A 24,505-nucleotide genomic window follows, 5' to 3' on the forward strand; every position below is an offset into this window, starting at 1 on the left:
TCTTTTTTGGGGGCTGCACAGCCTACGCCTCAAGATGCTGCATCCCAGGAAGCCATTCCTATCACCCTTAAATCCAGGGAGTCATAACCCTTTTCTAGCCTTTCCAGTCTCAGCTGAGAGGTTGAAATGTTACGAGTGTTGTCACACACAGGGCTGTGTCCAGCCAGGTTCTAAATATCTCCAAGGATGAAGGTTCCATATCCTCACTGGACAACCTGGGCCAAATCATGCCCACAGGAAAAATGGAATTTTATGTATTCCAGTGGGATTTCTTGCCTTTTAGTTTGTGCCCATTGCCTCTTGTCCCATCATAAAGACCACTGAGTAGAGCCTGGCTCCATCTTTTCACTTCCCCTTTGCAATCAGGTGTTTACACACACGGATAAGATGCCCCCGAATTTTCTGGTTTGGGGGCTAAATAATTCCAGCTGTCTTAGCTTCTCCTCCTAGGTTAGATGCTCCAACCCCTAAATAATGAATTAGATTCATGGCTCTTCACTGAACTCACCCTGTTGTGTCCATGTTGTGCACTGGGTGCATAAACAAACAATAAACAGCCTTCCAATTTCCAAGAGTTTTGCTTCTTAATACTGTTTCCAGGCTACAAGATGCACTGCCATATTCTAAAAGCAATTTCATTCCTGGTAGGCAGGTATTTTTAAACAAGAAAAATTTGTATTATTTTTAGACCAAATGATGTTGCTAGTATTTGGAAAAAAGGTTAGATGGATGTTTATCATTTTTCCTAATCTCACTGGCAAGGATTCTTTCCCTAGTTATAGATGATGGGTCTTGGAAGGGAATCGATCTGAAACAAAGAGGCTTCCTGAGTTGTATTCCTGTGGGCATGACTTTTTCTGAGTACTTCTTCATCTTCAGGTGTTTTTTCTTGTTGCTGGCAACTATTCACAGTTTCTTTATATTTTAAGTGGATTTCTGATTAAAAGTGCAGATCAGGCAAGAAATAACATTTCTGTGAGTGGGCAAATGCATTTCTGAAAATTGGAACTTAGGTGTGAATTCTTAGTCCCATACACCCAAAATACTTCTTTCCATAAATAATAGGCAATTCCAGCTTAAAAGTTGCTGTTTCAGCAGGTGCTTTTGCCAGCAAATTATCTGAGTGAAATTCATTGGAAAATTCCCTAAAAGGGGAACGCAACCTTTATTTTAAAATTCAAATGTACACTGGGCATTAAAGGCATTTTCAAGAGTATCTGTTGCATTTCTAGCTCAGGTCTCCAGTTGTAGGGGGGTTTTATTGCTGAGAACCCAGCTCTGTGGAGACCACGTTGGTGGTGATTTGTGGTGAGCTCTGCACCGTGTAATAGTGGGGTCTAACCCTGAGAAACACCGTCAAATTACAGAACTATCTCATCTTCTAAACCACAGAGCAGTTATATGGTAAATACTCCGGGATCCTGTGGAGTGTAATTATCAGGTGAGCTGCAAACACATGTAATTATTGTGGAGCCCTACCTGTGGTGTTTGCTGGTGGAGTTACCACGTAGGTCAAATACAGTGCAGAACTCTACTCATTCTCTCAGTGTAAAGTATTACCATTGGTTTTTTGTCATGGGTTTTCAACCATAATTCTTTTACTTGTAGAGTTTTCAGCTCAGGTTTCCCCTTGCACCCCTATTGGCAGCCGCCCAAAGGGAGGGCTCAGCCCGCCTCTCACACAGGAGCTCAGGAGGGAAACCTGCTTGTCCTGATCAAGTGTGGTGGCTAAAAGCTGAAGGAAGGTTCTACATGCCTCCAAAAAAAAAAAAAAGACAACAGCTTTAAGAGATAATTGCTGCCTGTATTTCTTGGTACTTGCATAGACTGATGTGAACACGTAAAAGGTGAGGCACAACCGTGGCAGAAATTGTCACCAGCGGTGCTGGTGGCAGGGAACACCCAGAATAGTAGGGTGAAAGCACTTTAAAGTTTGGGAGGAAACAAACTGGTAGATTCACCAGGTGCAGTGGTTGCACTTGCTGAGTGAAGCAGATCTGTCAGCTTTTCTGACAGATATAAGGTTATAAGAAAGATGGGGACAAACTTTTTAGCAGTGCTTGTTGCAGTGGGACAAGGGGTGTAAAGGTTTAATACTTGTGGATTCAGGCTAGATACAAGGAAGACTTTTTTTACAGTGAGGGTGGTGAAGCACTGGCACAGGTTGCCCAAAGAGGTGGTGGATGCACCATCCCTGGGAACATGAATGTATTTAACCATCCCTCAAAAAACATTCATCTGATGTTACGTTGGCAAAGCTGTAGTTCACCAGCAAACCTCCTTTAAGGGAGTGGGGGAACTGAGGGGTGCAGACATTGTCTCTGCATTTAATGTCACACATCCCAGAGAGTTTCTGCCTTCTAGGGGAGTTTATTTCTCTCCCTTAACCATGTGGGGAGAATACAGAGACTGGATTCCCACTTCACACAGGAACTATTTGAGATGGACTGTAAAAATACAGACTTCCCACTTCCACATCCCTTAGTTTCTTTGGAGTTACTGCTGTAATCCAGGCACTCTCAAATGCGGGTTTACTGTTTGTTCATGTGAGGGGCAGTTGGTTTAGAGATTTCTGGGAAAGCAGTCTTTTTGCTGTGAGAAGTAGCATCTAAAATCACTGGCTTAACTGGCCTGACTATGAGAACAGTGCTATTTAATTTTCTTCCAACAACTTTGTTATCTTTGGAATCACAGAAAGGGGCAGGCTGGAGGGGCCACAGTGGCTCATCTGGTCCAATCTCCCTGCTCAAGTAAGGCCATCCCAGAGCCCATGGCACAGGAGTGTGTCCAGACAGCTCTGGAATATCTCCAGTGAGGGACACTCCACACCCTCTCAGGGCAATCTCTTCAGTGCTGGGTCACTGCACAGCAAAGAAGTTCTTCCTCATGTCCAGGTGGAACTTCCTGGGCATGGGTTTCTGCCTGTTAAACATTTTCCTTGGCTCTCCTTTTGTTGTTGATGTATTTATAAAAACACTTTCTGTTGTCTTTCACAGCAATCTCAGTAATGTTAGAAAACTCTGGCTAAATTAGGTATGTTTTCCATTTTGGATTTTCTCTTTGACACTCTTCCTGCAACACTGATTCCTCATGTCACTGCATGGCATAGGAATGCAAATCATTTCAACCTTACTCCTGGAAAATGAAGTTTATCACTCGAGGCCCCTGACCTTGTCAAGGTCAAAGAGGGTGAGAAATTACTTAACTTCTTCAGTTTCAAACTCTGAAAAGTTGTTATAGAACCAAATCAGTATTAAACTAAATATAAAACTTTCCACTGATAGCAGATCTTTCCACTCCTGTGGAACTAAAGTGGAGGTTCTGTGCTGAGTAAAAAGATTGCCAGTGATTATTGCGTTGTACTGTCGCTTTTGGATCCGAAGGCTCTTGCAACATCATAAATTCCATGCAAAGAGCAATGACTTCTAAATTATCAATCTAAGCTTGCTCAACATTTCATTAAAAACCCCTATTTTGTAGGAATGTTATGTGCAAATGTCATCTTATAAAAACACATTAATGCAAAGCCTCTTAGAAAGTACTATTTATTTAAAAGATTATGTGGTTTTACCTAACATTAGTCTGATTCCTTATTATTTCTTAAGCCATTGACATTAATAAAACTTGCATGCAAGAGGGAAGACCTGGAAGACAAGAGTCAGGGTCAAAAGTAACAACATAGCAACCCTCTCAGTGCTTATGAAATCTGGCAATTCCCATAATGGAGGGGGAAAGCAGGGTGGCTGCCAGTAGGGTTTCATAACAGGAGATGGAAGGAGAACTCTGTCCTTCTGCTCACACCAGGAAGATGAAGCGATGCCCACATGAGCCATTCACTTAAGAGTTGGACTCTTGTGATCCTTGTTGGTCCCTTCCAGAATATTCTGTGATTCTGATACCCAGAACCAACATACACCACCTATTAGAATGGCACACAACCCACACCCTGTGGGGACTTCCCAGGTCAGCACATTATTCTAAATTATGGCAATAACACAGCTAGTTTAGAAACACATTGTTAAACACACAAAGAACTCGACTTCAGAAGCACTCAAGAGTGCTAAACTCACCCAGTGTAGCACCTGGAGACTTCAAAGCTCGTGTTTGCCTCTAAACACGCAGAGTTTCCAGTGTTCTGCTTTGCTGGATATTGATAATGATGGTCCTTGTGCCAGTGGCAGGGAAGGAACGCTCCCAGTGCTCCTTCGGGCTGATGTCACCCCACAGGCAGCCTGGGTACACAGAGCTGTGGTGAGAATGTAGTGGATGAAATCAAACCTGCCCACAAAACTCAGTTAGAGACCCTGAAAAACAAACATCTTCTCCAGCCAAGAGCTTTAGTGACATGTAAGTAATTGTCATTGAGGAGCATAGACTAAAACTGAGTGGCACACCTTTCCCTGGCAATCCTGAAGGCTATGGACAATGACTCCTTCTGTCTGCCATTTCTCTATTATCCCACTTTTCCAGTGTTTTCTTTGGGGTTTCTTCCCTGTCTTTCGAGGTCCAGAGAATGTAAGTTACTGGTATATTCAGCTAGACCACTTCCAGCACTTCATCCAAGACAGCTTTGCTTTCCTTCCCTTCCTGGGACTTGCCTTTCCCTCTCCAGCACAGTTCTGTGACCCACACCTCTTATCCTCCAGAAAATATATTATTAAAGCTTTTCAGTGCTGTCTTTGAGAACATTTTAAAAATACTTTTGTAACTTAAGTGTAGGGGAAATAAACCCCTTCAGGTAGAAAATGCTGGTCATGTAGAGGTGGAAACAACTGGAGTTATAATCAGGATATGGCACGATGTAGTTTGGGGTTTTTTGTGGTTGTCCAGCCACGGTGAAAATTTTATTAATTGTAAATAGTCACAAAGGTGGACTTGAGGGTTCATCTCCAGGTTTCCATTCTGCAAAAATTCCTAAAATGGAAAGATCTTGCTCTCTTGAGAAGCACCCTTAGCATTGAGAGTATGTTAGCATAGGGGAGTTTAATTTTTTACATCATTCCTCCTGCTTTTTTCCCATTAAAAGTGGTACAATTTTATGTGATCCAATGGAGGAATTCCAGCTGAGAATTCAGGGGACACAGAAAGAGAAAGATTGAGCTAATGCCTGATTAATGCAAGGAATTTAATTTTTTTTAATCACTGATGAAGGAGAATAATATTATGAGTAGTGGCGTATCTCCTTAAGATGTCTCATCTCACAAGCTTTTTTCTCTCTTCAGAATAAAAATCAAAGAAGATTTCTCTCAAAGATCTGTGTAGGAATGTGTTCACATTGTTGTGACCCAGAGGTATTTCATGCATTCTGAGTTAACCTACAGGCAATTAGAATTACTGGGTGTCCTTTCAGCCACAGAGTTCAGCAGAGTTAAGAAGCTGTTGCTTCATGAAACACATGTACACTTTTAATACTTACTCCATAAATTAAGGATATAAACTTCCACTGGCCTTGACGTATCTCAGGGGAGTTCAGGAGCCTCTCACCAGTTCATCTAAACAATTGGCTTGGTTTGTTGACAGCCAGGCAGGAGTGTTGATCTGAGGGACCGGGAAACTGGGAATTGCCATCCAGCTTTCAGCCTGTTGAGTCCAGATAGGAAATTACAAAAGCAGACTTTTTTTTTTTTTTTCCCTCCAAGTCTGAGGCAAATCAGAAGGGAAGGGGACCATCATTCCCTTCTTTTTCAGTTTTTTCTTTTATTCCTTCAGCTTCAGAGTTGAAGGGTAATGTTTAGATACTGAGAAATAGATGTCACTGCTGTTTTCTGGGGAATTTGGTGAAGAGCCCCTCAGATAAGCTGAGTTAGGCCATCAGCTGCTCTATTAAAACCTTTCCATGGAGCGTTCTAAACAATTCCTAAACGTGTTGAAATCTAGAAGGAGTTTTGAAGCCTTTTTGGTTTTTTTTTCCATTAAAGAGAACCCAGTCAGTGTTCAGCATTTAAACTGAGCTGAGTAGTGGAACACTGAAACACTGCACGAGCTCTAAACCAGAAAGGAAGAGAATTGGCTCCTGCCATCTCCATATGTTGCTCATCTTCACTGGCTCACAATTCCTGTAGGATTTGCACAGGAACAAGTGGAGAGCTGAAGGAGCTATCCAAAGTGAGCAAGCATTCTCTCACCTTAGAGGTAGACAAGCAGTGAGGAATCAAAGGACAGTGTAAGACAATAATGTGTGCAGGAAAAGATCCAAACCTCTTGAATTCCCTTTCCTAACTAGCTCAGACTTTGCTGCCATATGATTAATTTACTGTCTTTTCCTGACACTCTCATTCAGCTGAAAAGTTTGGGACTGCATCATCTTAACAGACTGATTTTACTGCTGTAAACCTGATTAGTTTTCTGCTGTCATTAATCCTAATGGCCCTTTGGTCTTACTCTGTGGGACCTGCATGTCTGAGCTTATCAACTCCTCATCTTCAGCAAGCATCGCTGCTTTCCTACACACTTTTCTTCTCTCACTTATGTTCCTTTTACTACCTGTAGGCAAGAAGGAAGCAGGAGATTTTTCCCTTCACCATCTTCAGCCTCTGGCCTTAGTGTGGGGATGTAGAGAAAGGTTCAAAGATACAAACAAGGCAGTGCACAAAACACTGAGCGTTACTGTCTGTAGGAAACACTGAGCAGCTCGTTCAGGGCTCCCGTTTGCCATCAGAGTCGGGACAAAAGTGTAATGTTTCAGAAGGGTTTCCTAATTATATGACCCTTAAAAGTCCCTGCAGTCACGTCTTGCTTGCCCTGGTGAAGGTTCCATTATTTATGAACTGACTTGGTGTTGTAAGTGCATCTACCATTTTGCTTCAGCCTTTGAGGTTTTAAATGGAACAGTGTTTTCCAACATCCAGCCTTGAAATCCCGTTTTCCCCCATTTGTACAGAATCAGAACAGCTTCCTGTGATTATACAACTTAAAAAGCCCAAGTTTCCCACTACAGACAACTTGAAAGTTATATTGATTCTGTCACTAATCTAGTTGCTTTTGTTACGAGTCTTTAAGGTGAATGTGCAGGGTTCTGTAAATTTAATTGCAGCAGATGTTTCTCTGGGTTTTCTCTCTCTCGTTTCACTCTGGATTTTAGTTGTTTTTCCTTGGAAAGGTACATGAAAGGGAAATCCTTGTATAGTCAAATGTTTGTTTTACCATCTAAAGCTTGCAAAGGGTCCTTAGCCTGGGCTGATTTCTTCTTGAAGAGCTGTAATTATTCATGGAAAGAGAAAAAAAAGCCTTTGTCACTAATAGGCTTCTTGGTGCTTCTTGTAACAGTCTTTATTATTCCTTTCTACATAATTTTCTATTGATGAGGTGAAAAAAAGGCTTCCTCTGCTGTTGAGAGAGAAAAGGTAATTGTTCTTTTTTCACATTTACCAATGCTTGTTGCGTTCCTTATGTGTTTAAAGGACAAGGATGCAGAAAATGATGTTATTGATGGCATCACCATGGCAACAGTTCTTTGGAATAATTCATTCTGGCATTGTTATTCTGCACACACAAAAAAAGGGGGACTTTCTTTTAAGCACAAACAGATTGTGCCCCTTTTAAATGCACCCATGAACTTTGCTTTTCTGAAGATTTACAGACTGGTTTGGGGCAGAAAGGATTCTGACATCATTTACCTCTCTGTGTACATCACATTATGGTGTAAAAAAAAAAAACCATCCCACTTTGAAAAAGCCAATGGTTTAAAGAGACACAGTATGGGAAGGATACATAAACATTTCTTTGATCAGAAAGACAAAAAAGAAAAAAAAAACTTGAAAGAATTTTGAAATTTATGAGCTCTAGCACCAGACTTGCTAAATAATCAGTCAAGAGACAGAGGAGAATGGAGGAGCCAAACACTCTGAGCTTATTAAAGTAGTTATTTAGTTATGACAGTACTCCAGATAACATTGCTTTTACCCCAGACACTACACACTTTTGAGCACATTTTGATGGGAAATCCAATTGCTGCTTCACAAGGCAGTTTGCAAACATATTTTGGCTTTCATACTCGGTTTTCCATTTTCCTCAGGTGTGTAAAGTCTTGCTGATATTAACATTCTAGAAGCATTTTCTAAGGCACGGTATAATTCCATTCTTTCTTGCCTCCGCTGCAGTTCTGAATTGGATTCCTTTATTTCTCTGGTACTCATCAATGAAATATATATATTTGTTCTTATTAAAAAAAAAAAAAAAGGAATTTATTGACATTTGAACCAGGTGTGAAATCCATTCTCCACTCTGGCACCCTGGTGTGCACCTTCTTGTGTGACTTCCCCACAGGACGAACTGTGTCCTGCACACCGATGGCTCGTGGAAGTGAGCTGGGCAAACCTTGAACGCGTGAACGCTTGGCACCTAAAAAGGACCTGTGGAGTGTGTAGAAATACTACTTAAATATACCAGTCCTTGAGAGGAATTGTAGTGAACTCCAAATACACCGCTAGGATTTTGGTTCTGAGTTGCACACGATTTTTCTGGGAGTCACCAGAGCTGGTAGGAATCGGCTGTTTGGTTGTGTGGGCAACAACTTGGACCGCTGGGTTTTTCTCCTGTCAGAATCTTGTTGGAAATGTGGAGCTCTGGGGACCACAGCACACCCACCTATGGATGTTCCTTCACATTCAGCTTTTCAGAGCTGAGGTGACCCCAAAAAAACTGAACAGGGGCCTGGAAACTATTTCTTGATCCCTCCTGACCCACCTCTGTGCTACGTGGTCCTTTCTGCATGGGGGCAGGTCTAGGAATTCCTTCACATCATGGTCAGTGTTTTATTTTGTAAGGAACAAAGTAACAGAATGAGCTTTAAGGTCTTGGTCATGTTTAGCCCTACAAAAATGATAATGCTGGTGTAAGATAATCATTTGATCTGATTTGATCCATATTTACCTGCAGAACAGAGAGTAGCCCTCACTTCTTGCACAGCATATTCTTGGGTTTAAATAGGTTGTAGATGTGTTTGTAAATGTAGTGTTACATGTACTTATGAATATTCATTATATAAACTATTTTATATTAAATATTATATTAAATATATCTATAAATCACAACATATATTAATATAATACTTAGTGTCTGTAGGTACATGCACTATAGTGTCCTGTATCACTTTGATGATTATTCTCACATTGTCTTTTCTGTTGATGTAAAAAAAGAAAATAGGAAAAATTCTAATGCTTGCATGAAACTTTTTCCAGCCATCAGCACCTAGAAACGCCTTCACATGTTGTGTTCTTGGTAGTAAAATAATCTTGCTGGAATAGCAAAATTAGTATCAGGTTTCTTCAGACAACGTCGTCTCGTTTGGAGCGGGTTATGCCTTGCTGTAAGTCAAGGCCACGGGAGACTCTGCCTTCCTGAGAAAGAACTGCAGGGTTGTGAGAATATTCCCAGGGCAGAACAGGCATTGCTGAGGTCATTCTTCCACTTGGAGCTCGAAAGGAAACCCTCAAACACACCCAGGGCCCTTCACCATCAGCTGGTTCCATGAGGAACGATGTGTTGTAGTCAAAACTCAACAGGAGCCCAAAGGAAGAATCTGTTTCATCCTCCTGTTTTGCAAGATTTTATTTGCTGCCCAGCTTTCCTAAATAGCAGAGTTAGAAACTCAGCCTGCTAAATATCTCTTCTGCCATTCTGCTCATTCAGGGGGCTGATCAAGCACGTGTGCATTTTATGTTTCTTTACATGATTTTGCAAGAAGTTACAAAATTTCGATGTGAAGGGGTTCCTGCGGAGAAAAGCCATGTTGAAATATTTACTGTTGTTCCATCTATTTGAAAGAGTGCCCTAGAAATACTTACCTTTAAAATGTTTTATTAGAAATATTTCTGGAAGCCAAGTCTGTCTCGTGTCAGTTGTGCAGATTTCAGAGAAAGGGAAAAAATACAAGATTTTAGTATTCTTTTTTTTTAATCCTATCATCCCATCTCTTGCCTTATCTTTACACAAATGATACTATACTGATTTAATTTTTGCTTAGACCTGATTCAAAACCTTCTCACTAATGAAAAGCCACCTTTTCAAATTAATTATTTATTTATATTTGTGCAAAGTGTCTGCTTTCTGAGATTATTTTAAGTGTTTTTATTGGAGACCTAAAAACTTTGCACCATCTTTGTGAGAAGTTTCACTTGGTAGAGGTGGTGAATTTCTGATTAAAAACTGAATTTTCCTGTGATCAGGGAGGGCAAAAACATTTCCTTGCCGTTGTCTGGTCTGTTGTTCTACAATTTTCCCATGTTGTAAACGGGTACTTTTTATCTCTAGAGGGAGACTGTCAGAAAAGAGGTGAGAAAGATTTTCATATCTCTAGTGTGCTGAGAGGCCCAGAATATTTTCAAAAAATTATGTGGGAGTTTCTTATTCTTGTGGCAACTCAGGGTTTCTTTGTGTTTACTGAACTCCTACTGCTGTGAATGAGTGTTTGGAGATCATACACACAGATCATACGTGTGGCAGCGTCTCCCTGAAAACCAACTTTTTCTTCTGATTTGCTTTACTGTTTAAGGAATTGCTATTTAAAAATGAAGATTGTAGTGCTGACTGTGTTTTATTTCACTTTCTTGTCCTTATCTGTCTCTCCCCTTGCCATTTATTTGCATTTATTTCCCTTGGTGTGAAATCAGTGGGACTATCAGGTGCCACTGGTGGAGACTGACACTCAGTTCTGCCAGAGCAGCAGCAACACACATTCTGTGGGCTCTCTTGCTGAATTTTTATTTGAGATATAATCCATATCTATGTGTGAGAAGGTAACAGAGACTATTGGAAAGGGTTCTCAGTGAGCATCAGCTTCTCTTGGTAGCTCTGCAACATGGAAAGCGGTCTGAGATTGCAGAGCTTCTTCCACGTGCTCCACCAAAAAGCCATCACCCCATCACAGGTTGGTCACAGCCAACCTGATGTGGATTTCAGCCAGTCTTTTTTATCCTCTTCTTGATCCCAGGGGGAACTGCTGACATTTTCTGGCAGTTTTTGATCCTGTCTCCTTTCCCTGCTTCCATGGTTTTTTCTGCTAAATTAAACTTGGTCCGTTCATTCTCATCACTCACCTAATCTTTCTCTCCCTTCTTCTGAAATCGCAGCACCTTTGCAGAACTGCAAGTCTTTGCCCTTCCTGACAGAATGGAGTTACATCTCTGACACTATTTCTGAACCTTAAGACAGAATCCCTCTCCGTGGCTGGAGGGCACATGTGCTTTCCTGGCCGCCACTCAGAGCAGGAACATCTTGTCAGAGACCAGACTGCTGGAGATGCTGTCCCTTAGCACGTTTTAGGTCCAAACTGAAAACACATGTCGTTGCTAAACAAACTTGAATTTGTTTATTTTATAGTGTACCAGCAGCTGTTTTCTTGTATGATGTCCAGGATTTCTCCAGACAACCTACTTAGTAGTGCAGGATTCTGTTTCCTTGGGGGTCAGTTTGCCTGCCTTATTTGTTTGCTTTTTAACCTCCGTTGGGGTGAGTTGTAGTCACTGGAACAACTGTATTTTCCTAAAGCTTTAGGCAGAACCAAGAAGACAGAAAGTTTTTTGTTCTTTCAGTGAATACAAAAGACATTAGCCCATGACATAGATTGTTACATTCCCAGTTTACCCAGTGCCAGGTTTCTCTCTTGGCTCTGAAGGTCTGTTCTTAGATGGATGCTGTGTACCCATCAGCTCCATCAATTAGTTTCATCCTCTATTTTCTTGCTGAAGAGAGCAGATCTTGAGAGGGGTTTTATCCTCAAGTAAGGACATTCTGTTTGGAGATGAAACCAACTTAAGCTCTTGCTGGGGGGCCCGAGCTCACCCAGACATTCTTCACTTCCCAGAATCGGGCTCTCAATTAGTGAGCCAGAAAATGTCCAGAAGATCTGATGCAACTGTGCAGCATTCCAGGCTGTTGGAAAACAATCCTTCTGCTTTAATGGGCCTAAGATCTGACCGTATGTATTTGTTGGCTGCAACTGGGTTGTTCAGCCAAATGCTGATTTCCATCACTCTCGAGACGCACACGAGGTGTCGGCGTTAGAAGGTCGAAGCAGGGACACTCACAGGTGGGGTGGGGAGCTGCTTTCCACAAAGGCACACAAAAAAGTTAACAGTGTGGTGTTTTTTATTTGACAAAAATTTGCGTGAATGATGTAGCATTTGGCTAAAAACAGCCATCTCACATTTTCACAACCGTCGTGTTCCTGTCTTCATCAGAAACTGAGTGTCTTTTGGTTGGGTTCCATTCCTCACAGAGTAAGAACTCTGGGAGAGGCGTTGTCTTTTATCAGTTTTTCTTTTCTTGGTTGTTGACCACTGTGGGTTTTCTGTAAGTGCTGTAGTTTCTCACACAATTTTTGAAAAGTAAACAACAACAACAACAAAAATCCCATTATGTTAATAGTTTAGTAAACAACTGAAATGAGAACGATTGTTTTTCTCTTGCATTCTTTCCTCTCTCTGCTACTGTAAATATATGCTCCTGTTCCCAGCACCAGGCATGGAGAGAAGGACCATAAGTGACAATCAGATCATTTAAAGACATTGTATTTCACACCACCTTCTGTTTCTTTCTTTATAGTTACTACAATTGCAATAGAGTTGGTATTGTTATATTTTCCTATGATATTTTGCTATGAACTTTATCGACTGATCCTGATACAGCTGAACTCTACCATTCCTTAAATTAACAGTTCTACAAGAGAGAAAAGTCCTGAAAGCCCTGACTGTCCCCAGTCCCAGTTTCATGGATCCTGTACCCAAGCAGGAGTCATTATCTCCCATAACTAATACTGATGGGGAGGCACCGACCACAACAACTGCGTGTTGTCTGTAATCATATAAAGGTTTATGCTTTGCTTTACATGTGGGTTATGCTCAAAGAAGTGTGTAAACCAGCCCAGAAAGAGTTAAACACTGTGGCTTCTCTGAGTCCAGCAATTCAATGATTTGAATATAACTCGTATTTGGTGTCTTTTTAGCTCTTCTGGGAGTAACTGGGACAGAATCATTCAAATTATGGGTGATGCATTAATTTCATAAATGCTGTCTACAACTTCTTTTTATGATTTTTTAAAAATAAGATACATGTTTTGTATCTTGTATAGGGTGCAATTCTAATAAGAGATCTCACTCTGTACCTGGTGCTAAAATTAACAACAGAAAAGATAATCTGATTATGTAGCTTTGAGGATTGAGTGTAAATGATGCTGCTGTGCATGTCAGTGTATATGTAGCTGAAGTTCAAGATTTCTTATCTTTTCTTACCACATTCAAGTCCACATAGTCTGAAAATACTCTAAAAATTACCACTGTGTGTTACATCTTTGGTGCAACTTAAATAGTCGTCTTCAGATCGTGTTTGGAATCAACTTATTTATCTGAAAGTTATAAAAACAGCAGCAATGCAAACACCCAGTAAGTGAAATCATGACAACATAGAGGACAATCTGAGCATATATGATGAACCACGGGGTAAAATAGTTGCTGGAAGTCTTAATTAAGATGAGAACAGGCAGTGTTAATGAAAAATAAAGGCTGATCAGTACATTAGTTGTCACAGTCAGGCTGATTTAAGCACTTTCAGAGCCATTGAGCTGAAAACATTTTTAGAGCGTAATACAATGGAGGGGTCATTGTATCAGACTGAACATTTTGCAGAACAGCACTGTGAGGAGATCTGTGATAACCAGGTGGCAGACTGGATTAATGTAGTGGACTCACACCCAAAGCTCTCCTAGGCCAGGAACAAAACTGAGCGTGGCTTGTGGGTGCACATGACAGGGTCTGCCACTCTCCCATGAGCAACCTTTTGTAACTCAAAGTCGGAAAAAAGATCCAGGAATGCAACAGGAGAGAGTTTCTCAAGTCGTATCTAGAATGCTGAGAGGATTTGGGTTTAATTAGATTAGTGTTTTCCTTTCTCAAGTGGCATTTCTCTTCCTGTTTATATTTTCCAGTGGATTCTGTTTTTGCTGTCTGTAAGGTGAATTTGCTGAGGATGTGTCTGTGTTCCAAGAGTTTATTTTACTGTCTGCCAGCACTGCCAAAGGGAACATGCACCCACTCTTGTGCTGGCTTTAGAGATTGCCTTGAGTAACAGCACGTGGAACTGAGCTGCTGCTTTTATTAACAGTTAATATGTAAAACTTTTCAACACTGGGCATTTTAGGGTCATGACGATAAAGTAATTTTTTTTTTTTTTTTTTTTTGGTGTACAGACTTCTCTTTTGCCAACATTTAGACTTTCCCTACATTTGGGAACTGTGGTTTTTCACCTGACCCAAAGTCTCACCAGTTCTAGAAGCTGATCCCTGCAAAAATCCCAGCTGGGAACAGCTCCTGGTGCTCCAAACCTGAGTGATGCAGATGCTGAAAAGACAACTAAACAAAGTAATTTCAGGAGTATTTTTCTCTCCCATTTGCATGCATTTCTATAGAAACAAAAATTATTACTAGGAAGGTATTTAGCATATTTTTCGGGTTTTTTCGTGTGATTTATATGCTGTATCATTTAAGATTCAGTATTGTCTGAAGTGTCAGCTTGCAGAAAAGGTAAACTTCATTTATCAACAATAATTCTTAGATTATTTGAGTATGTAGATTGATACAGAAAACATCTGGCCAATACTGTATTTGCTGAAAAAATAAAATTTGGAATTATCAAAACTGTTTGCAAATTAAGACAAATTTGGTTTAGATTACCTTTTTTTAGCAAGGTAAAATTTGCTGCATTCTTCCTTCAATATTTTTCTTCAGGCTAGAAAGGTTTTGTTTAGGAGTTTTTTGTGATTGAATTTTTAGGGGATTTTGAAAAATACTGAAATAAAAATGAGAATTTTCATTGTGCGTGAGTTCTTGCTCTTGAATGAAAAATAATAGTCTTTCATTTCACTAGGAAAAACTCAGCATTATCTAAAATAATGAATTTCAGGCTTTGGAGGTTTCTGTGGTGATCTCCAGCTACACGTGGAACTGAACAGTTTTTCTACAACTCTGACTACCTGATTCCTACAATAGCTGAAATAATTAATACAGTAACCGAAATATTGTGAAATTACACACAAAGAGCAGGATAAAATTCTACTCTTGTCTCACTTTTGTTTCAAAATGTAACAATTTTGAGCTTGGTTTTCTCCCAGTATTTTCTGTTGTCTTCCCAAGTGATTTTAACAATGGCAGATATTCAGTATCTGTAAGTAAACAGTGAAAAATCACTTGCTTCATTACACTCCTGGGCCCTTAAATATCTTCTTTCATCTCTGTAATTCCCCTCTTCTCATTGCCTCAGCAGTGTGACTCAATCAGCCATGTGTTATCTTTCCCAGATCCTTTTCTGGGCAGAGCTGGAGTGCACAGGAATGCAGTTTGACAAACACATTGTGTCTGAAATCCTTTGTTGGGAGAAGTGGAGAGAAAGAGATTATAAAATGCCTCAAAACCTCCACTGAGGCCATTCCCAGGTTTCTTGTATCTGTTCAGCCAAACAAAACGTTCCTACCTCACTTTGATGTGCAGGATGGTGTTATAGGATGTGTTGTATCTCACAGTAGCATCTGTTGTCCAGGCTGCAAAGTTTACAAAGAATAACTCATTTTGCGTTTTGGCACAGTTTTTAGACTCAGCAAGGACAACACAGAGGGGGATTCAGAAGTGATAAATATATCTGTTGTCTATAATGTTGGTTGTTACAGGTGGTGAGGTTTAAGATCCTGATATCTTGTGGTGAGGTTTAAGATCCTGATATCTTTTGTAGGACTGATGGTGATGTGTGTTTTTCATCCCTCTGCTAATATAAACCTTTCAGAGGTAGAATTGAGGAGAGAAAAAAAAAACCTCTTGAAACTGTTAACTTCTGGCAACCTGAGGGAATCTCTGGCTTTCTGTAGCATTTCTTCCTCAAAATTTTGTGCAAACCCCCCCACATTTACAGTAGATTTACAGTAGATTTAAGTTGATCATTTTACACTGGAGTTATTTTGAGAAATTAGCCTAGAATAGGTTGGGATGTGTTGCAAAGCATCAAGTGCCTTCCTGAGTCCCCACTGGTGATGCTCACACCAGTGTTTTGGGGAACAAACGCTGTTTTTTGGGCAGCAGGCTGAGTTACACTGGGAATTCTCTGTCGGTGTGCTCTGAGAGAATTTGTCTCTCCTTTCCAGGTCAGATATCCAAGGGGAAGTCTGGGAAGGCTTTGTAATGCAAATCTGGCTAGCCTCCCTTCACCCGAGGAATGTTAGATGCTGACCCATAAGAGCTGAGTTCAAGATTTCTGTGAATATGTGGGATTTGAATTAACCCAGCAATGAAAGGCTCTGAGAGTATAAGGTGCATTCAGTATCTGAATCACTCACACGGTTTAGAAAGCTAAAACTGGCACTGGGATGGTTAAAGGAAAGCTGGTTTGCACTGGCATAAACATTAACAGAATCCACCCTTGGCACTTGGATATTTGTGTGTTTTGTTTCTTGGTGGTGGGTTTGTTGGAGGTGACAGATAATTGAGGTGCATAACAAATAGCAAAGAAAACAGATCCAAGGAAAAACTCTTCTAGTGTTTGGTTTTGTCTGTCAGAAAATATAAAGAACATTAAGAGGCAAATAAAAATGCATCAGACAATAACAGCCATTAAATTTATACCAGGAAAAAAAAAAATAGCAGTGAGCTCAGTTGTTGAACTCTGATAATCATCAGTGGGACATTGCTGGAGTATCCTTTAAATACATGATATTTTCATGGAAGGTTAAAATATAGATACAGAATAGGGAAGTCACAAGTTCTGAGTTTCCACATGCAAGAGAGACACCCTGCAGTCCACAGCAGTACCTGCCCAGGAGGGTGTTTGACTTGTATTACTCTGTTTTGTTGATTATAAATCTCTTTTCAGCTGTGTCCTCTTGTCTCGTGGAACAAGCAAAATGAAAGTAAAAATTGCTAGAGGACTGGAGATGCAAAACTATTGTGTAATTTTTTTACTTCAACACTAATAATTTCCATTTTTTCTTTCTTTCTTCCTTTTTTTTTTTTTCTTTTTCTTTTCCAGAGGGTATGAACTGTATGAACAAAGATCATGGGTGTGCACACATCTGCCGGGAGACGCCCAAAGGTGGGGTTGCCTGTGAATGTAGGCCTGGCTTTGAGCTTGCCAAAAACCAGAAGGACTGCAAATGTAGGTAGATGAAGATTAAATTTCAAATGCCCCAGTATGTCTTGTTTTCTTTGTTGTTGTTTGTTGTTGTTGTTGTGTTCCAGAAGAAGTTAACTTTGTTTGGGCCAAAGATGATTTGTGATGTTAGTGGTGTGGGTTTTTTCCTGTGGAAGGTGTATTTGGGGGTGGATAAGAGGGATTGGATGATGGAATGTTGAAATCTTGACAGTAACAACTTTTCTACCTTACTATGAATGCGGAAAAGTGAAGGATCAGTTTAATCCAGACTTTCCTTGTAAAGCATAGTGGGTTCTAGCTTGCAGTATTTGGGAAGACCATAGTGACAGATGCATTGATAAGTCTACTAATGGATTTAATGATAAACCCACCAAATTAAGAGTGTGAATTCCTCTTTTTTTAAAGGATAAAAGTGATTACTCTAGTCCTGATTCCACTGCACACAAGCTAGCTTTCCTTTTATTACTTGGAAAACATGCAGCTGTATCGTATATACTGTTCTTCAGAGAAAAGCCCTGCGTGCCATATTCTTGAAGCTGGGATGCTGAAGATACAGATATTCATTAGCACACAGAATTAGAAATTGCTCTGTTCAGGTAGAAATAATTGACTCAGCATTATTATCCGAAAGCTTCAGGATTGAGTCTTTCTGGTGGCTTCGGGGAGTGTTAAATCTGACTTCAGTAGCTTCCATTCCTACTTGGTAGCTTTGTGAGAGGCAAAAAAAAAGAAGGAAGTTTAGTGAAACAACGTGAGAAATATTTGGTGCTTTGCACAGGGCCAGTATTTATGAGACAGCACTTCTTATACTTCCTGTTTTTTCCTCCTGAGATCTCCACTGCATGAACATGCTGAGATGGGATTACTTCCCAAGTACAAAGTCAAAAGAATCACCGTTGATTATCACCAAAAATGCCACAGGATATCATACAGCCTGATTTCTGTTCAGTATTAAGAGACTACACAGGGCCAAAGGCAAAAGCACAGAGAAAAATTGCCTTTATGGTAATTTCCATTCCCAGTGTTTATCAGAAGTGGACATTGCGTGCTGGTAATTGCAGTGCAGCATCAGCTCCATTGGTGAAGTGGGAGAGGATGTTTATTTATGCTGTTTGTTATTTGTTCCCTCAAACTGTGTATTCTTTAGGAATCCCAGTATCCCTTTTCATTCTGGGATGGTGGCAGGAGTATGAAAGCCTTTTCCAGAACATTATTTCTAAATGCCTCGAGATTTAAGAGAGTGAAAAACCTCAATTTATTCTGTGCCCTGTGGTGGTGGTCACATTGTAGGTGGAAGTTTAATGAACTTCTGGTGACAGACCTCTTAAGTGAGGATGTTGAGTTGATTTCAGGGCTGCAGACCTTGCTTTGGAGAGTGCACCAACCCCTAAACACACAGCACATTCTGCAAGCCTGTTGCAGAGTTTTATTTAAAACAACTGCTTCTGGCCCTCCCAAATACAAAATAAACAGATAGCCTGGGACAATAATTCTGAGATTACAGCAGGCTCTTTATAAAGGTCTAGTTCTGAAACCAAACACTGAGTTTTAAAAACCTCTTTCCCAGCTGACCATTTCAGTGGGATCGGCTTAAACCTTGAGCTGGAGTTTTGCAAGTGACAAGATTGTCATTAGGTTCTAATTACATAATCACATATGATTATCATCTGATCATTTATCACCTCATGCTGATAAGGAGGGCCCTCTGCTTCATTCACTGTACATGATGGTCAGTGTTCAGCATCTTCCTCTCCCTAATTTAGTGTCATGCCTCTCTCTCATTTAAACCCTATTATGAACCTAAAATTTTTTATTTCCTCATGGGTTTTTCCCGTGATACTCGTTACTGTAACATCAAAGGGCTTTGTGGGCACTGGCAGCGTGTTTTCAAAACATTCCTGTCAAGTTACAAAGTGCTGCCTTGCCTGGCTTACGGATGGGAAATGGATGCAAAGCTGGTGATGTCAAAGCCATTTAGTGGCGACAGGTGATGAACAAGAAACACACAGAACCCAGCTCAGCATTTACAGCACTTTGGTGTGATCCCAGCCGAGCTCCTGATGGCTCCAGCCCTAGTTGCAGATGCCATGGAGAAAGGGGTACAGGATCAGTAACCTGTAGCAAAAGAGATCCAAGTGACTTGCCGAGCCCTGAGTGGGAATTCCATGGTGAAAGCAGAAGTAGATCAGAGTTTTTAGGGCTCTGTCTGAACAAGACCATTCTTTCCTGACAGTCCATCTCTGATTTGCTGCTCACTCTGCAGCAAATGAGAAAAGATTCCCAGCTTTTTCCACAGCCCTGACATTCCCCAGCTTCCCTGGGCACTAAATGGCACAGGGGTGTTTTCTGCATATGCCAGTCAGGAGAGAGAGATCCGGATCCAAGGGGTCTGTGGACAAGAAGCCTGGGATTTTGGAGCACTTTTGAGTGCTTAAGATTGCAGCCCTTATGCTTTTCTTAGTGTAAATTTTAAGGATGCAACTTCTCAGTTGCCCAACATGCTGAGAAAACAGAAAGGGCCCTCAAGAGGTCATCTGCAGAAACACCAAGCTCCACACATAATTCCTCAGATGAGCTGCATCCTTTAGATCCAAAGCTTCAGTAAACTTCAGCTTCTGGTAGTTTACTGATATTTCTGTAGAAACTGCTTTTATGGCTTTATTAGAAGAATATTCTGCTTTGTCGGTGGTTTTCTCATAGATACTTGCTGGCTGCAGAAAGAAGAGACTTCAGAGTAGTGAATTTGGTTCCAGATTATATTGAGAAAATATGAGAATTTACCCTCCTCTTTCTACATCTGTGTCCATGACAGATTTTAGGATCCTGCTCCTGAGCATGATTGCATTAGGAATTAGATTTTTTCCCCCAAAATGTGAGCCAACCAGGAACATTTTGTGTTCATCTCTTTATTTGCTGGAAGTTGAAAAAGTGGGAAGAAACCTATAGCAGATACACATGCCTGCAAGTTGCAGCCTAAAAGAGTTATAAACAAGTAAAAGACCTTCAGAATGTTAAAAATCTAAAGCCACACTAGAATAAATAATGTAAGCAAAGTTGCATGCACAGCTTGATCACATAAAAAAGAGAAGCCCATATATTAAGGTAAATTATGTATTTAATGGCCAATTTAGTTAAAAAGCAGTGCAGTTTTTAATTTATCTGGAATTACAATGTCTGAATCGTTGCAGAAATCCATTCTACAACACTGTAAGACCTGGCTTGTGACAAATTTTGTGGCATCAGAGCCATAGGATTTATCTCAGGACAAGATCAGGACATTGTGGTCCTGGGGGATTTTTTTTGAGTTACTGGGTATTAAATGCTGGATTTAATAATTAGCACGTGTTTTCAAATACTCTTTTTCATGGGCATGTGAGGTGGAAGAAACAAAAAAAAAAAAAAAAAAAGGGTTTTCTGAAACTTCAGAGAAGCCCTGAAAACAGGATGAAAACAGGATTTAGGGTATAGAGTGAGAATTCTGGTATTTTCTGTCTTCTGGGAAGTTTAACATGGGACACAAATCATTATTTAGGGGAATATGTACCTTAAAACCCTTTTTGTTCTTTAAGATGTCATTCCTCTTCCAAACAGTTGGATCTTGTCTTTCATCATGAAAATATCATTTCCAGACTAGTCCATATGTATTTCTATGGATGTGGGCACTGGTGTCTAAAGCAATGGTGTTACTCTGGTTTTAAATCTACCGTGTGGGAATAAATATATCTGAGTTCTAACAGATAGGTGCATATTCTCCTTTGGTTAAAAAAAACAAACAAACAAAACTGTTTTCCATCTCTTTTATTGTAACATGATTTATAATATTTTAAGGTGTTGTGTGTCTGTCAGAATTTACCGTTTTGCCTCTTTGATTTCATAGGCCCCGAATGAGCACACAGCCTTTTGCATGGCTGCAGAGTCCAGATTAATCAGAAATAATTTTTAAAAGCACACTTTGGGAATTCTCAGTAATACTGCTTTAATGCTTTCTGACAAAAATGGAGTAGATCTGGGTGTCCATTTGCTTTTAAATAATTAAGATTTTCTTCCTCTAAGCAAGAGGAACTTCTCACTCGTGTCACTGCCACGGAATTAGGGCTGGAAGAAAATTGAAATGACATATTTTACAACTGGATTTTGTTGCCCATTTCACCTGCAGAGCTGTCAAGCTTCAGAATTTTGGCTCAAGTTGCTGAAAATAAATAAATAAATAAATTGTAGTCTAGACAGAAATTCAAATCCTTCAAAAACATGATTAACTAATGTTTGTAGGAGACAGGAAAAGGAACTGACCTACATCTGTGTTCACTGACTGGGTAGAACAGGAACCAGTAACTTTAATAGACAGGGAAACTATAAAAGAAGTGTGTGATTCTGGAGGGTTTATTATAAATGCCATCCGTCTGGATTTTTTCACAGACAAATATAGTAAGGAAAAGTTCCTCATATTTACATCGGATATTTTCATCCCTGCCAGCGGAGGCTTTCAGCAAGGAATGCCAAAAATAACCTCTGCAGTCAAGTTTTTTAAAATGTGGGCTTTGTTACTGATTGCACTTTAAAATCTCAATAAAAATACTGAGATGTATTCAAACATCTGGCATAAATGAGGCCTTTAAGTTAATTTGTGATGGCATAGAAACGTGGAATAAACCTCCATATACTCCTGGAGGCACATGGGGTCAGGAAGGAGGGGAGGAAAGGTAGAGGGAATTCACTTTACCTTGGATTAGCACAAATAAAAGATGGGAGGTTTAAGAATAGAGAATTGACAACAAATTTTGTTTGGTTTGCATCAAAAACAGAAGCTAAAATGCTGCTGTGTAACGGAGGGAAAGAAATGTTGCAGAATCATTTGTTTCAGGTGTGGTTTTGATTTTTTTTCCCAAAAATAAATGATTAGTTAAGCTGTAAAAGCGGAGGAGAAGAAAGAATGCCTGAGGGTGGCTGTTGCTTAGGGGGATTTTTTAATGTGATTCCTTGGAAGTTTAGGATTCTTATGACTTGGGCTGTGTGAGTTCAGTTCCCTCCTCTGGCTGGTGGGACTGAACCCACAATTCCCATTTCCCAGTCTAGTCAAGCTCCAGTAAGGGAACATAGATCAGGCTGCTCTCCATCTTTCCCATTGGCATTCCTTGCCACTGGGCAGATATTCCTGGAAAGTGAGGTGGGAATATAGACAGGCTCTCTCAGAGATTGTTCTTAGCGCTGGGCAAAGAGGCTGTTCCCTCTTTGTCCCTGAACAGCACAAGGATTGTATTCCAGGTGTACAGTGGGAAGGACCAGGGATGCACCCGTAGTGGCCTCAGGTCTGTGCTCACCTGAGAGATGGACAATTCCCGTTGGGATCTTTGCTGGACTTCAAGGACTGAGGTTATAAACTCGCAGTTCCCACACCAGTAGGAGACTTTAATGAGAATCCTGATGGGTGTGCTGTGGTGGGTCTCCCTCAGTTGCTTTTCTTAGAACTGTTCCATTTTAAGCTTCAATATTTCAGTGGTTACTGAGAGGGACACGACAGCTCAGCACTGGGGTGCTCACCCCAGAGGGGGGGAATTTCAGTTCTGAGCACTGGGACTGAAAATTCCGGTCTACTCCATTTTCAGAAGGTGGCATTAAAGCAGGAATCACTGAGTTCAGTGGGAAAACAGATGAGCTGCATCAGATGAAACCTCAGTTTAGAGTCAGGTCAGATACACGATTTTCAAACCCTGTTAACCATTATCTTGGTTTTAGTGTATATTGCAATTTGCTCCCCTGGCTCTTCTCTAAATGTTCTTATCTAGAAGGAAAAATTCTGCTAAGACCAACGTGAGGAAGTTCCTTGTGATAGGAGTCAGCATTTAAATTACTGTAACATTTCAAAACAGGGAGATGAAGGGGAAGCAAACGAAAGATGCTGTCTATAGACTTGAAAAAATACATGTGTTAATTTCTTTATGCCACATCCATCATGGACATGAAGCTTTTAGGAAGAGGTGGAATTGGGTACCCACTGCTACTAAAATTATTAATACAAATAGCCTGGGGAAAATGTAGCACATGCCTTGATTTTTTCTCTCTCCACTGCATGGATTGAGGTTAGGGCAGGAGACAGACATAAGGGAGGGGGCAGAAAGAAGAAGAAGAAGAAAAAGCACAAAATAACTTGCAAACACAAAATGTTATGTTGCCTCATGTCTTGGTATGTTACTGCTCTTCCGCCTTCCGCGAGGCCCTCAAGACTAATTGGTTTCATTGTCATTTTATTTATATATACATATAAACACATTCACTTGGGGCTTAACTAGTAACCTGTAACTATGGGAATGGAGGCTGCCAGCACACCTGTGATGACACAGATACTGGTCCTGTGTGTGGTTGTCACCAGAAGTACGCCCTGCACTCGGACGGCCGAACCTGCATCGGTAAGTCCTGCTCTGCAGAGCCTTTTTTGTTTTCCTGTTCCTCGCAGAGTACACGCCGTCTGCACGTTGTGTGTGTGTGTGCACATGAGGGTGTGTGTGTGTGTGTTTTTGTGCCTCACAGGGGTTCAGCAGCACCGCTGAGAGAAGTGTGGGGCGGCGGTTCCTGCCGTGGCCGAGGTCACGGCGGGCGGAGAGAGGAGCATTTTGTGCATGTCCTGTCAAAACGTGTGTTAATGGAGTTCTCCCCTCTGTTACTCACGTGCAGCTTTTGGTTCTCTTCATAACTCTGTTAATTTTGGAAGGTAAAGGGCGTAGAAGGTAATTTTTTGAAGTAAAAAGGCGTAGAACATAATTTCCGGCTCTTCCCTTTCACCTCCACGAGTCAAGACTTCCTTGCACGAGCAAAGTTAGGAAATTGATCTTCTTTCCTAAGTTGTTATCGGGGATAATTAGTCATCAGGATGTGCCTTCTTCCCTGTTGTATGATTTATGATTCTAAAAACTGTAATACCTGTAGTGAATAAGTTTTCATTCAGAATATCAGTAGAAAAAGACTGTTGAAGAGACGGAGCATCTGGGGAGGTGCTCTGCAAATATTTGTGATTAGAAAATGTATTATTTGCTTAACACCATTTCTTTCCACTCTGCTTTAACAGAAAAAAAAAAAAAAAAAGAGAGAAAAGAAAAGAAAAAAGGGTATTTTTGCATAGTGCAAGTTAACAGTTGAAAATTCTTGGTGACAGATCAGAACCTAAAATCCGTAATGTTTTTTTCATTGGTGAGGGCTTTTAGAGCAGGTTTTATTGAATGGATAATTGATCTTCTGTTTATTATCGTTCACTAATACCCTTGGATTGATGTTTTATTTTGTCCAGCATGTAAAAAATGATTTGAAAAGCTGTGTACACTGCACCTGTTTTTTTTTACTTTTTTTTCCCATTTTTGTAATGTAATACATACAACTCCATGTTACA

The 24,505-nt window shown here is 40.4% G+C and overlaps 1 protein-coding gene across 3 annotated transcripts in view; it reads left to right on the plus strand.

The window, feature by feature from the left end:
• Positions 1-24,505, plus strand: part of SCUBE1 (signal peptide, CUB domain and EGF like domain containing 1) — a 166,951-nt gene that overhangs the window by 67,754 nt on the left and 74,692 nt on the right. For all 3 annotated transcript variants that reach the window (XM_027901749.1, XM_027901748.1, XM_027901750.1), the window contains exons 5-6: positions 17,005-17,130; positions 23,415-23,531. In XM_027901749.1, the coding sequence (XP_027757550.1) occupies positions 17,005-17,130; positions 23,415-23,531 (243 nt within the window). The remainder of the gene's footprint in view (positions 1-17,004; positions 17,131-23,414; positions 23,532-24,505) is intronic.

The sequence above is a fragment of the Empidonax traillii genome, unplaced genomic scaffold, assembly GCF_003031625.1.
Source record: "Empidonax traillii isolate 1590-97213 ecotype Southwest subspecies unplaced genomic scaffold, ASM303162v1 scaffold809:size313224, whole genome shotgun sequence".
NCBI classification, from domain to species: Eukaryota; Metazoa; Chordata; class Aves; order Passeriformes; family Tyrannidae; genus Empidonax; species Empidonax traillii.